The following is a 14,046-nucleotide window of genomic DNA, read 5'->3' as shown; positions in this document are numbered from 1 at the left end:
TCTATACATTTTCATAACATTCGTAGCCTTACATCTTACCTTCCCCCTGTACATCATCATCTCTCTACTTCTCTCGATCTTCTCTCTGAAACCTAGCTCTCCAAGGCTGCCTCTCTACACTAGTAATAGATCTCCAACTTTGACGTCTACCATCGTCTCGCAAAAATGATGAAGTATGTGCATACTGTGGTAAGTGATTACCTTATGTTCGTCTCATCATTCTTAAGTATATGAATGTGAAACCATCTTTCTTAGAATTTCTCTACCCTCTATGACATTGCTTCTGTGTTTCGTATACTCTCTCCACCTCCACCACGAATATCTATAGATATTGTACATAACTAGTATGTAAATGGTCTCATTATCATCCAAAAATTATTTGCTAAGGTGAACCAAAGCGACAAAACCTTATGTGCAAATGCACTACACTACCTCTGTCTCTCTAGGTGGGCGTTCAGTTTCAAACTCTTTCTGACGAGCAAATATGATTTGATCACACTCTGTGTACTATGCAATCCTGTTGGCCGGACGGTGTGTAAGCGTTGCTTGGGTTGCCGTGAATAAACACCAGCTTGGCTGGCGCGGTCTTTTGTTTTCAAGAGAACAGCCAGGTTTGGGTGCTGCCGCTCCTTCTCTGATATCAGAGCAATAAGGAGTAGAGTGTCTCTGAAACATAGTCCTACATAGGTCTAGGAGCAGGTTATATTCAGGCATGGTCTAAACCTGAAATGGATCAGGTGGCCCTCAGCAGATGAGGAAAGTGGTATAACTTAAGAGTTTAAACCATTTCTGTATCCAAGCAGCTTTGGACAATTGTTACATAAGACTCCTGACTGCTTAGGAATTCGTGCCGGGCTAGTGTTCATCAGTGGAGTTGCCTAATTTTTCTAGTAATCTATTGTGAGTGTGTATGTGTATGTTTTTGTTGTCGGCTTCGTACAACAATTAGCTTGACTCCCTTTTTATATCTATTTTCTACCCAAATTGCCTTTCTCTTGTTCGTACTGTGTCTGATGTGCTTAATGATAAGCTGGGCACATTATAAGACTGTGTTTCTCTAACCAAGATTGTTTTCATTGGCACTATGCGCCATGTTACAATCTTGTGCAGTGAAATCGTTGAAAATGCTTTGATATCGTTCCACCAGAATACCAGCTAGCTAGCTAGCTATATCTAGTGATACTTTCCTTGTGTATATCAGTTGTAGCCATCACCCTTAGGATATATCTATGCTACGTAGATGCCTACTCTAATATTTACATATTCTGTGGTAACTTTCCCTTGATTTAACTTAGCGGCCATTTATCAACAGCTGCAGTTACGGGCAATCAATCCGGTGATCATTAACTGCCTCCAGGTTGTATATAACATGTCAACATATTGTTGATGGTCAGTGTGTTCTCCACCTGTTGCCGCAGGGCGCCACCGTGGGCTTCACCGCATCCTTCGTCTTTAGTGTTTGGGTAGTTACTGGCAAGTTTATACGAGGAGGAGGGAAGCCTGCCCTCCTACCGATGTCCACTTCGGGCTGCGTAACGAACCTCACCAACTTCGGTAACACCTCCATGCCCGCCTTCGTCACCAGCCCTACCACCACACTGTCTGACTTTCTGCTGAGCAACACCACGCTGACTGATGCAGCGATGTTGGCCTCCACAACCACTCCCGATGGGTCAGTACCACCACACTGTTGTATAGTTTCTCCTGACACTACCAAGCTCACGAGTCCACTTTTATCATCATGCCACACTTGAGCTACAAGAGAGTATCCAGGTGTCTTCCAAAGCGCTTCTCTTCCCTCGAGATAAAGAAAATATAATATAAAAAGGAACACACTACTTGTCAGATGGAACCTGACTCTTATACACACACAAAGAAAAAATAATCAGGTGCCCACGGAGATCAACTCATACATATAGAACTACATAACATGACACACACACACACACACACACACACACACACACACACCATTAAGAGATGAGGCTCCATGAGTGTAAATATCCTTTCAAGTACTCTCCAATGAAGTACCTACAAATTACACGATTCCTAACGGGAAAAGAAATTTAAATGCCAAATCTGTAAGCGGTTAGCGTTGAACCCCAGGCGTGTCATGGGGCACTGTTGGAATCCCGTACATGGTAGTTGCCGAAATGCTAATTTAATCATTTATTCGTCCCTTCGGAGCTGGACGATAAATGGGCAACTGATGTCAGTTGGATATATATATATATATATATGATATATACGAACGAAGTGCATATGAATGCGCACCTTCATAAAACCTCCAACAGCCAGGATCTAACCCGAGACCTTTGTGTAACAGGCGGGAGCGCTACCTCTAAGCTATGATCGCTCCTAATAGGGAAACGACCATTCGAATACTGTGTACTCGAATACCCTTCGTCTCACGTTAGTGAGCAAATAACATTTTTACAGAACCTAACTGTACAACACGGAAGTATATATAAGCGAATATAGTGCATATGAATGCACACTACCATATTACACATGACAGCTAGAGACTGAGTGTTAACGAATGTGACCTTTTTGTCTGATCTCCTGGCGCTACCTCGCTGAAGCAGGGGGTAGCGATGCTGTTTCCTGTGGGGCGGGGTAATGCCAGAAATGGATGAAGGCAACAAGTATGAATATATATATATATATATATATATATATATATATATATATATATATATATATATATATATATATATATATATATATATATATATATATATATATATATATATATATATATATATATATATATATATATATATTATACTATTTGCTATTTCCCATGTTAGCGAGGTAGCGTTAAGAACAGAAATGACAAACCCCTCTCCCCACATGCGCGGAGTTGGGCTAGTAAAAAGACAACAAAGGCCATATTCGTTCACACTCAGTCTCTAGCTGTCATGTATAATGCACCGAAACCACAGCTCCCTTTTCACATCTTGGTACCACAAAACTTTTCATGGTTAACCCCAGACTTTTCACATGACCTGGTTTAGTCCATTGACAGCACGTCAACCACGGTATACAACATCGTTCCAATTCACTCTGTTCCTTGCACGCCTCTTATCCTCCTTTACGTTTAGGCCCCGATCGATCAAAATCTTTTTCATTCCATCCTTCCACCATGGATGGCCATGAGACGGGACAACACGAGTGTAAAACTCGCTTCTCGTAACAGAAAAATAGTGTATCTATTTATTTATTTACTATACTTTGTCGCTGTCTCCTGCATTAGCGAGGTAGCACAAGGAAACAGACGAAAGAATGGCCCAACCCACCCACATACACACGTATATACATACACGTCCCCACACGCACATACATATACCTATACATTACAACTTATACATATATATATATATATTTCTTTTTTTCTTTCATACTATTCGCCATTTCCCGCATTAGCGAGGTAGCGTTGAGAACAGAGGACTGGGCCCTTGAGGGAATATCCTCACCTGGGCCCCTTCTCTGTTCCCTCTTTTGGAAAATTAAAAAAAAAAAAGTGAGAGGGGAGGATTTCCAGCCCCCCGCTCCCTCCCCTTTTAGTCGCCTTCTACGACACGCAGGGAATACGTGGGAAGTATTCTTTCTCCCCTATCCCCAGGGATATATATATATATATATATATATATATATATATATATATATATATATATATATATATATATATATATATATATATATATATATATATATATATATATTTTTTTTTTTTTATACTTTGTCGCTGTCTCCCGCGTTTGCGAGGTAGCGCAAGGAAACAGACGAAAGAAATTCCCCAACCCCCCCCCATACACATGTACATACACACGTCCACACACACAAATATACATACCTACACAGCTTTCCATGGTTTACCCCGGACGCTTCACATGCCTTGATTCAATCCACTGACAGCACGTCAACCCCTGTATACCACATCGCTCCAATTCACTCTATTCCTTGCCCTCCTTTCACCCTCCTGCATGTTCAGGCCCCGATCACACAAAATCTTTTTCACTCCATCTTTCCACCTCCAATTTGGTCTCCCTCTTCTCCTCGTTCCCTCCACCTCCGACACATATATCCTCTTGGTCAATCTTTCCTCACTCATTCTCTCCATGTGCCCAAACCATTTTAAAACACCCTCTTCTGCTCTCTCAACCACGCTCTTTTTATTTCCACACATCTCTCTTACCCTTACGTTACTTACTCGATCAAACCACCTCACACCACACATTGTCCTCAAACATCTCATTTCCAGCACATCCATCCTCCTGCGCACAACTCTATCCATAGCCCACGCCTCGCAACCATACAACATTGTTGGAACTACTATTCCTTCAAACATACCCATTTTTGCTTTCCGGGATAATGTTCTCGACTTCCACACATTTTTCAAGGCTCCCAAAATGTGTCTGATGACAGAGTAGCAGATATAGGGTGTTTGGGTCGAGGTGGTGTGCAAAGTGAGAGGGTTAGGGAAAATGATTTGGTAAAAAGAGAAGAGGTAGTAAAAGCTTTGCGGAAGATGAAAGCCGGCAAGGCAGCAGGTTTGGATGGTATTGCAGTGGAATTTATTAAAAAAGGGGGTGACTGTATTGTTGACTGGTTGGTAAGGTTATTTAATGTATGTATGACTCATGGTGAGGTGCCTGAGGATTGGCGGAATGCGTGCATAGTGCCATTGTACAAAGGCAAAGGGGATAAGAGTGAGTGCTCAAATTACAGAGGTATAAGTTTGTTGAGTATTCCTGGTAAATTATATGGGAGGGTATTGATTGAAAGGGTGAAGGCATGTACAGAGCATCAGATTGGGGAAGAGCAGTGTGGTTTCAGAAGTGGTAGAGGATGTGTGGATCAGGTGTTTGCTTTGAAGAATGTATGTGAGAAATACTTAGAAAAGCAAATGGATTTGTATGTAGCATTTATGGATCTGGAGAAGGCATATGATAGAGTTGATAGAGATGCTCTGTGGAAGGTATATATATATATATATATATATATATATATATATATATATATATATATATATATATATATATATATATATATATACATACACAGACATATACACATATACACATGTACACAAATCATGCTTGCTGCCTTTATTCATTCCCGTCGCATCCCTGCCACACATGAAATGACAGCCCCCTCCCCCAGCACGCGCGTGAGGCAGCGCTAGGAAAAACAACAGAGGCCACATTCGTTCACACTCAGTCTAGCTATCATGCATAATGCACCGAAACCGCAGCTCCCTTTCCACATCCAGGCCCCACAAAACTTTCCATGGTTTATCCCACATGCTTCACATGCTCTGGTTCAATCCATTGACTGCATGTCCACCTCGGTGTACCACATCGCTCCAATTCACTCCATTCCTTGCACGCCTTTCACCCTCCTGCATGTTCAGGCCCCGATCGCTCAAAATCTTTTTCACCCCATCCTTCCACCTCCAATTTGGTCTCCCACTTTTCCTCGTTCCCTACACCTCTGACACATATATCCTCTTTGTCATTCTTTCCTCACTCATTCTCTCCATGTGACCAAACTATTTCAATACACCCTCTTCTGCTCTCTCAACCACACTCTCTTTATTTCCACACATCTTTCTTACCCTTTCATTACTTACTCATTCAAACCACCTCACACCACATATTGTCCTCAAACATCTCATTTCCAATACATCCACCCTCCTCCGCACAACCCAATCTAAAGCCCACGCCTCGCAACCATATAACATTGTTGGAACCACTATTCCTTCAAACATACCCCTTTTTGCTTTCCGAGATAATGCTCTTGCCTTCCACACATTCTTCAACGCTCCCAGAACTTTCCCCCCCCCCTCTCCCACCCTATGACTCACTTCCGCATTCATGGTTCCATCCACTGCCAAATCCACTCCCAGATATCTAGAACACTTCACTTCCTCCAGTTTTTCGCCATTCAAACTTACCTCCCAAACGACTTGTCCCTTAACCCTACTACACCTAATAACCTTGCTCTTATTCACATTTACTCTCAGCTTTCTTCTTTCACACACTTTACCAAACTCAGTCACCAGCTTCTGCAGTTTCTTACCCGAATCAGCCACCAGCGCTGTATCATCCGCGAACAACAACTGACTCACTTCCCAAGCTCCCTCATCCACAACAGACTGCATACTTGCCCCTCTCTCCAAAACTCTTGCATTCACCTCCCTAACAACCCCAGCCATAAGCAAATTAAGCAACCATGGAGACATCACATACCCCTGCCGCAAACCGACATTCAAGAACCAATCACTTTCCTCTCTTCCTACTCGTACTAATGCCTTACATCCTCGATAAAAACTTCGCACTGCTTCCAGCAACTTTCCTCTCACACCATGTACTCTTAATACCTTCCACAGAGCATCTCTATCAACTCTCTCATATGCCTTATCCAGATCTATAAATGCTATATACAAATCCATCTGTTTTTCTAAGTAAAGAAAAATAGTATGATAGATATTTTTCACACACAAACACAAACACACACACACACACACACACACATACACACACACACACACATAAACATACACACACACACACACACACGCACACACGCACACACACACACACACACACACACACACACACACACACACACACACACACACACCTATAATAATATTATGATTTCCTTGAATAATTTGAGATAATCAAAAAATACAGATGATAAGGTTGCAAGTATTCTTCAATTTCTCCCTAAAATCTATCCAAACATCCACCACAATATCAAACAACTTAGAGAATCCAAGGATTCGCGTGTAGATCTGATCCCCTAGAACACTCTTCAGCCCATAACATGACGAGAAATCCAACCATACTTATTCTAACATTGTCAGCCTGTCGAGCAAGAGGTAATTTCTCAACACAATCCATAAGGATTTTACTATGTACAAATACTATAGGAAAAAATATTTTACTGACGCTTGCTCATTTCTCTTTGTTTGATGCAATCGTCAAGCCCAGCTTCCAGCTATTGCTTATTCATGTGAGAGAGATGACTCTTATGGAGTCTTCCTCGAACTCTTCACACTGCAGTAGCCAATACCTTTAGGTACTATCCAGTGCCTGGAGGCCGTGTTTGATGGTTAAGGGCTGTATGAAGTACCTGGTGGCTTTGTTCAGTGCCTGGAGAAGGTCTGTAGTGAGAGAAATGATATCTTCAAGTTAATATTTAATATTATGGATTAGATGACATAACTGAAGAGTTAGAGCCAGTCACTGCACGTATTTCCTCTTCCCTCAGGTCGACGTCCAAGACCATATATGAGGTTTCCTACTGCTACACTGGCGTTATTGCTATCCTCATTACGTTCATCCTGGCCAGTCTCGTCTCCATTTGTGCTGGTAAGACCAACATCACTGCTGCTCTTGTACAGTTATCACTGCATTTGATATCAATAAGACTTCAAAAGTTTATGCAACTCTGCCTCCATGGAACAGAGTATTAATGATATTTCTAACTAAAACAAAGAGATACTTTTTCTCTAAGCCGTAAATCAATTTCATTTGAAAATGATGTAGGTAAGTCTTCCATCTTTCAATTATTAGTAAATGTATCCATTCATACCTCTAGGTCCGACCAACCCGAAAGATATGAGAGAGGGAGTGGTAAATCCTTCTTGTGCCCGACTGTACCGTTATCTGTGGACGGTCTTTAAGCGTCGCACCAACCACAACAGCAGCAGGGAAACTGTCGTACAGGAAGAGGCGTTCAAAATGCTACCGAAACAAAACAAGGACAACCTCAACTCACCCTCTTAGTTATTACAATTGGTGACGTTCCTCAACAGTCGTTGTGTAACAAGCACATCTACAGGAGACCTTATCATACTACAGGAGTCTTCATCGTACTGCTCGCATACCTGCGGTGGTTCTTCATCCCTCACACCTTAAGCCAAAGTCGGATCAAAGGCCTCCTTCCTCTTCATCAACTCTCTCTTTGTTCAACAACCCCTTTTTTTCTTGCCGAGAAGTTGCTTCCCTATCTTTTTCGCTACAGGTATATCACTTCGGCCATTGCTCTCGTGAGCTGTGGCTTCGCTCCAGTTCCTGAGACCTGGACATTTGAATGGCTTCTTCCCATACTTTCCGCAGAAGGATTGGTCTTGATGGTATTTCCTCCTATTCTTGCACATCGAAGACAAGGAATCTGTTGCCTTATTTCGTCTTTCCCTTGGTAAACTTACAATTTCAAGAGTTAATTATATAACTACCTACTTCGTTCAATTAATTTCCCCTTCCTCCTTCTTTTTATAACATCATTTTACCCATTCAGTCGAGATGGCCTCGTTTGGGGTACACTTCTGACCGTATGCCACGTCGGGTACTGCCAACAAATAAACGGGAAACGCCATAACCAAATGTAGAATCCCTGTACCAAGTTAACCAATCTCCAGGAGGTTAGAAGTGCCTGTCTGCGCTTCACAGAACGAGTTACAGGATCGGATCTAATATCTTTTCTGCTGTGATTTTTTTCATTGTTCTATAACGGCATCATTCCAAGCATAGCTTGTTTGTGTATGTTTTGAAGTGTTTAGCTAGTTGCATATCACACTGCAGTGCTGAAATGTGCTATAAGAAGTATAAGAAGAAGTAAGAAAAAGCACTCCCACACAAATGCTTGGGGAAACACTGCACGGATCTTGGGGAACGTGGAACTCTCGTAAGCCTAACATACAAGATAGTATCTTCATCATGATTTATTTTTTCTGTGTGTTATCACTCGTCTCTCAAGATAGAACTTTTGTCCCCGTTTCTGAATTTGTTTTTTTTTTTTGCTTTGCTTGTCAACTTTGTTTTGCATATTCTACTGTACCGTAGGCCAACAGCGTTGTGGGTATTCAGACACCCCAAAGTAATCCTTCTTCGCTCACCAGATAGTGTCACGAGGTGCAAGACCCCATACACGATTACCTTTGATGCCAGAAATTACAAAATATTGGTCACAGGCTTTGGATGATGTCGAGGACAACGAACATGAAGCAAGGCTTGTCGGCGACTCTATGATTCGAGGACAGCTGGAGGAATTGTGCCAGAAACCCTTTACGCCACAAGCGTTTTTGTTTTCCAGATGCCAAGATAGATGGTGTTGCCGACGTAGTAGATGAGGGGGTTTATGGAGGCGCCAATGATAATGCACTTGTTGTTTGTCATGTAGGTGATCACAGTATATTGAAAGGGAAATCGGAGGAACTGTTTAGGGAATCATCGCAAGTTTATTCGACATTTTCGAGATAACACTAATAATATTACGATTTCAGGAGTTGTTCTCAGGATCGGTAACGGGAACACCATTTTAGTAAGGTGTTTAGTCGAAGTAATAGATCGGTGAACCTCTGTTTTAGGAGAAGGTTGAGTTCATAAACTTGTGGCAGCATTTCTACATGCAGTATGGTAAGTTTATGTAGGACGGACTACACGCCTGAATGAAGTGGGAATTGCGTGTTTTCCTGGGCTCCTTAATGTGAGTCTACACGGCGCGCGTTTTGGTAAAAGAAGAAGAAAAAAGAAGAAAAAGAAAAAGCGGCCCATGTAGAGTAGACCCATCCCCTTCCGTAATTACTTTTCCAAATAGGTTTCAGTTTTGTCTAGAAATATTTCATGTTAACCCTCGGCATATACGAGATAAAGTCACAGAGTTAATGACAAAAGCGCTAAAAGGAAATTATGATAAGACAGCCATATCCGAATCTTGGTTCGATATCAGCAATAGAGATAGCCTCGCCAAATGCTCAATTCTAAGGTACGCCCTGTCTAAATGGGATGGAGGAAACAAATTAGGCGTTGATGTCCTACTCTTTGTTAAAGCTCATTCAAATCCCATAGTAAAAGCCTTTATAGCCTTTGAGATTGTCGATTTCATATCTTAGGAAATTAAAGATAAGCTAAGTAAGAAATTAACTGCAGGAATAGTTATAGGCCCCCCTGCACAGTCACCAGAGGCAGACGAAGCATCTTATGATCAGTTAGCAGCCACTTATAATGATAAAGATTCTATTAGAGAAGGATATTTCAATATACCCTTGTCTAAATAGAACAATTCCCTTTCCAGTGGCTCCGGACGTGGACTCTTCCTAAATTTGCTTGCTAATACCATAATTCAATCAGTCGGGGAACCTACTCGTTACGAAAATATATTCGATTTAGTTCTAGCTACAAACAAGGATCTCATTAATAATGTTGAAGATGGAGAAAAGTTTGGTATATATATTTGGTATATATATTACTTTTGAGGTCGCTTTCAACACCGCAAATAATGTTAGTCAACATGAGAGTCGCGAAAAAATGCCCGATTTTAAACGTGAAAATCTTAATATACAAACCTGGGATGATAGGGTTTAGAAATGACATGAGGGTAGCTTGAAAATGCTTTAGGAAACTCCTCAAAGCAACGAATGGAACATACGTGTCAGTGCATAGTAGACCGTCTATTTCCAGAGGGAAACCAGGGTGGTGGCGCGGTGAAATAAAGAAGTGCCTGTTGTCTATGAAAGTAGGTCATAAGGAACTCACAGAGTTTAATAACCAACTTGATGGAGTTACGTCATGTAAAAATGCATTGAAAAAGTAAGAATAAGAAAATAAGATGATACGACAAATGTAAACGTCAAAATGAAGCATATATTGCTGAAAGTAGCAAAAGAAACCCTAGGGTAGTTTTGCAGCTATGTAGGAGGCAAGAGAGTCATTACCCAGGCAAAAAGTCCACTGATTACGGAAAACGGCGACAGGGTTCAAGACAACGAAGCCATGGCAAAAATATTAAATGACTTTTCTTTTTTTTGCATCTGTATTCACGATCGAAGACACAACCCATGTCGCGAATCCAGTTTCAATGATAAGAGAGAAAACGATTTCAACTGACATAAATGCCGAGGACATTGTTTCAGCCAAAAACGAAATGAGAACAGATAAAACGGCAGGCCCTGATAACTTCAATTCGAGAACAATGAGTGGTTTTGACTGCCCTTTTCAATAAGTCACTTGCCACAGAACGTACTTTCTGATGAAGGAAAGTTTGCCATTGTAACACCGATACTCGAAAAAGGTAATATGTCACTCCCCGGAAATTGTCGTCCCATTAGCTTTACGTCTGTGGTTGGAAAACCTTTGGAAACCATCATTCGAAATAATATTCTAAACCACTTAGAGGTCTATGATCTTAGTAAACAATGGTTTTCGACGAAGTTGCTCATGTCAGACAAATGTGCTTGATTGTTCCTACGATATAACAAAGATGCATGACGAAAGTAAGGCAAGTGTTGTTATCTAGCTTGATTTCCTAAAAGCTTTGAAAATGTTCCGGATCGAAGGTTGCAAGCAAACATTAGATCACGAGCCGTTGATGGGGTTGTACTTCAGTGGATATAAAACTGGTTGACTGGTCGTAAATAAAGAGCTGTGATTTATGGTCAAGGCCAGGAATGGTTCGATGTAACAAGTGGGGTGCCACAAGGATCAGTCTTGGGACTACTTCTCCTTCCCATATGTGTTAATGATATTGATAATGGGCTGCGTTACATGATACCAAAATTCGCCGATGATACATAGCTGGGAGATAAGTATGCGAATGAACTTGAACGACTACATACAACTTCAAACTAACATAACCAAACTGATGAACTGAGCACATAAGTGGCGAATGAAATTTTTCAATACCCATGAGTGCAAAGTTTTGTATATCGGTAGTAAAAACGAAGAGTTAAGCTGCATCATGAATTCTGTTAACCTGCAAAAGGTATATAACGGAAAAAACTTTGGTGAAACGTTCTCTGTTGATCTATAAACAAATAATAAGCCCAGGTAAATGATTTTCCATTAATTCGTCCACATCTTGAATACTAGGTTCAGTTTTGGTCACCCTACCTCAAAAAGATAAATAGTTGGAGAAAGCACACCGTCAAGCAACCAAGATGATTCTCGTACTGTGAAACAAAACTTGAGAGATCAGATCAACCGACTTGAGTTTATCTTAGAAATGATAAGGATCAGAGGTGATCTGATACAAGTATTCAAGATTATGAGAGAGGCTCTGATGATTATGATCTGTCAAGATACTTAAGACTTTATCCGTCTGATTTTACTCGTAGTAATGTATACAAACTAGTTGGCAAACATCTTATCTTGAAAATGGCAAAGTGCTTTTTCCGCAATAGCATTGTTAATATATGGAATGAATAGCCAGTTATAGTGGCTGGAAGCAACATTACAGGTACTTTTAGGAACAGACTTGATAAATACTTCGCTTCAAGTTCATGACTTGAATTATATTTACTTGGTCCCCCAAGTCACAATTGCAGGCTGTTGTCTTTGAGTAACAGTTTACCTTCTAACTTTTACCATAACAATCTGTGAGCCGCTTATATCTTTCACTATCTCAAAAAGCCTCAAAGGACCCACTGATGCTGTGTGCATTTACCATGCATTCCTTTCTATTTCTTTGTAAAGATTAATTGAAAGAGAGCCATATTATCTTCTCAGTCGAGTTCATTGTTCATGTATGATTTTCGTAAAAATGTTGATACTGTTAATACTGTATAGGCGAAAATAAAGATGTAACAATTAATGTTTTTTATTTTTCCAGAATACTCCAGAATCTATCTTGAAAGAGGAGGAGAATCCAGTTAGTCCAGGTGAGGTGTTCTTTCCAGAGATAACTTTAAAGTATCCGACACAGACAAGTTATATATATATATATATATATATATATATATATATATATATATATATATATATATATATATATATATATATATATATATATATATATTTTTGTCGCTGTCTCCCGCGTTTGCGAGGTAGCGCAAGGAAACAGACGAAAGAAATGGCCCAACCCACCCCCATACACATGTATATACATACGTCCACACACGCAAATATGCATACCTACACAGCTTTCCATGGTTTACCCCAGACGCTTCACATGCCTTGATTCAATCCACTGACAGCACGTCAACCCCGGTATACCACATCGCTCCAATTCACTCTATTCCTTGCCCACCTTTCACCCTCCTGCATGTTCAGGCCCCGATCACACAAAATCTTTTTCACTCCATCTTTCCACCTCCAATTTGGTCTCCCTCTTCTCCTCGTTCCCTCCACCTCCGACACATATATCCTCTTGGTCAATCTTTCCTCACTCATTCTCTCCATGTGACCAAACCATTTCAAAACACCCTCTTCTGCTCTCTCAACCACGCTCTTTTTATTTCCACACATCTCTCTTACCCTTACGTTACTTACTCGATCAAACCACCTCACACCACACATTGTCCTCAAACATCTCATTCCCAGCACATCCATCCTCCTGCGCACAACTCTATCCATAGTCCACGCCTCGCAACCATACAACATTGTTGGAATCACTATTCCTTTAAACATACCCATTTTTGCTTTCCGAGATAATGTTCTCGACTTCCACACATTCTTCAAGGCTCCCAGAATTTTCGCCCCCTCCCCCACCCTATGATCCACTTCCGCTTCCATGGTTCCATCCGCTGCCAGATCCACTCCCAGATATCTAAAACACTTCACTTCCTCCAGTTTTTCTCCATTCAAACTCACCTCCCAATTGAATTGACCCTCAACCCTACTGTACCTAATAACCTTGCTCTTATTCACATTTACTCTTAACTTTCTTCTTTCACACACTTTACCAAACTCAGTCACCAGCTTCTGCAGTTTCTCACATGAATCAGCCACCAGCGCTGTATCATCAGCGAACAACAACTGACTCACTTCCCAAGCTCTCTCATCCCCAACAGACTTCATACTTGCCCCTCTTTCCAAAACTCTTGCATTCACCTCCCTAACAACCCCATCCATAAACAAATTAAACAACCATGGAGACATCACACACCCCTGCCGCAAACCTACATTCACTGAGAACCAATCACTTTCCTCTCTTCCTACACGTACACATGCCTTACATCCTCGATAAAAACTTTTCACTGCTTCTAACAACTTGCCTCCCACACCATATATTCTTAATACCTTCCACAGAGCATCT

The 14,046-nt window shown here is 41.0% G+C and overlaps 1 protein-coding gene across 3 annotated transcripts in view; it reads left to right on the top strand.

Moving 5' to 3' along the window:
- LOC139756629 (sodium-coupled monocarboxylate transporter 1-like) overlaps window positions 1-12,603 on the top strand; it is a 31,607-nt gene extending 19,004 nt beyond the window's left edge. For all 3 annotated transcript variants that reach the window (XM_071676314.1, XM_071676301.1, XM_071676308.1), the window contains exons 10-12: window positions 1,419-1,672; window positions 7,282-7,382; window positions 7,612-12,603. In XM_071676314.1, the coding sequence (XP_071532415.1) occupies window positions 1,419-1,672; window positions 7,282-7,382; window positions 7,612-7,799 (543 nt within the window). In that variant the 3' untranslated portion in view covers window positions 7,800-12,603. The remainder of the gene's footprint in view (window positions 1-1,418; window positions 1,673-7,281; window positions 7,383-7,611) is intronic.
- Window positions 12,604-14,046: the final 1,443 nt, after the last annotated feature.

The sequence above is a fragment of the Panulirus ornatus genome, chromosome 2 (genome assembly GCF_036320965.1).
Source record: "Panulirus ornatus isolate Po-2019 chromosome 2, ASM3632096v1, whole genome shotgun sequence".
NCBI classification, from domain to species: domain Eukaryota; kingdom Metazoa; phylum Arthropoda; class Malacostraca; order Decapoda; family Palinuridae; genus Panulirus; species Panulirus ornatus.
This window is presented reverse-complemented; position numbering and strand designations above follow the sequence as displayed.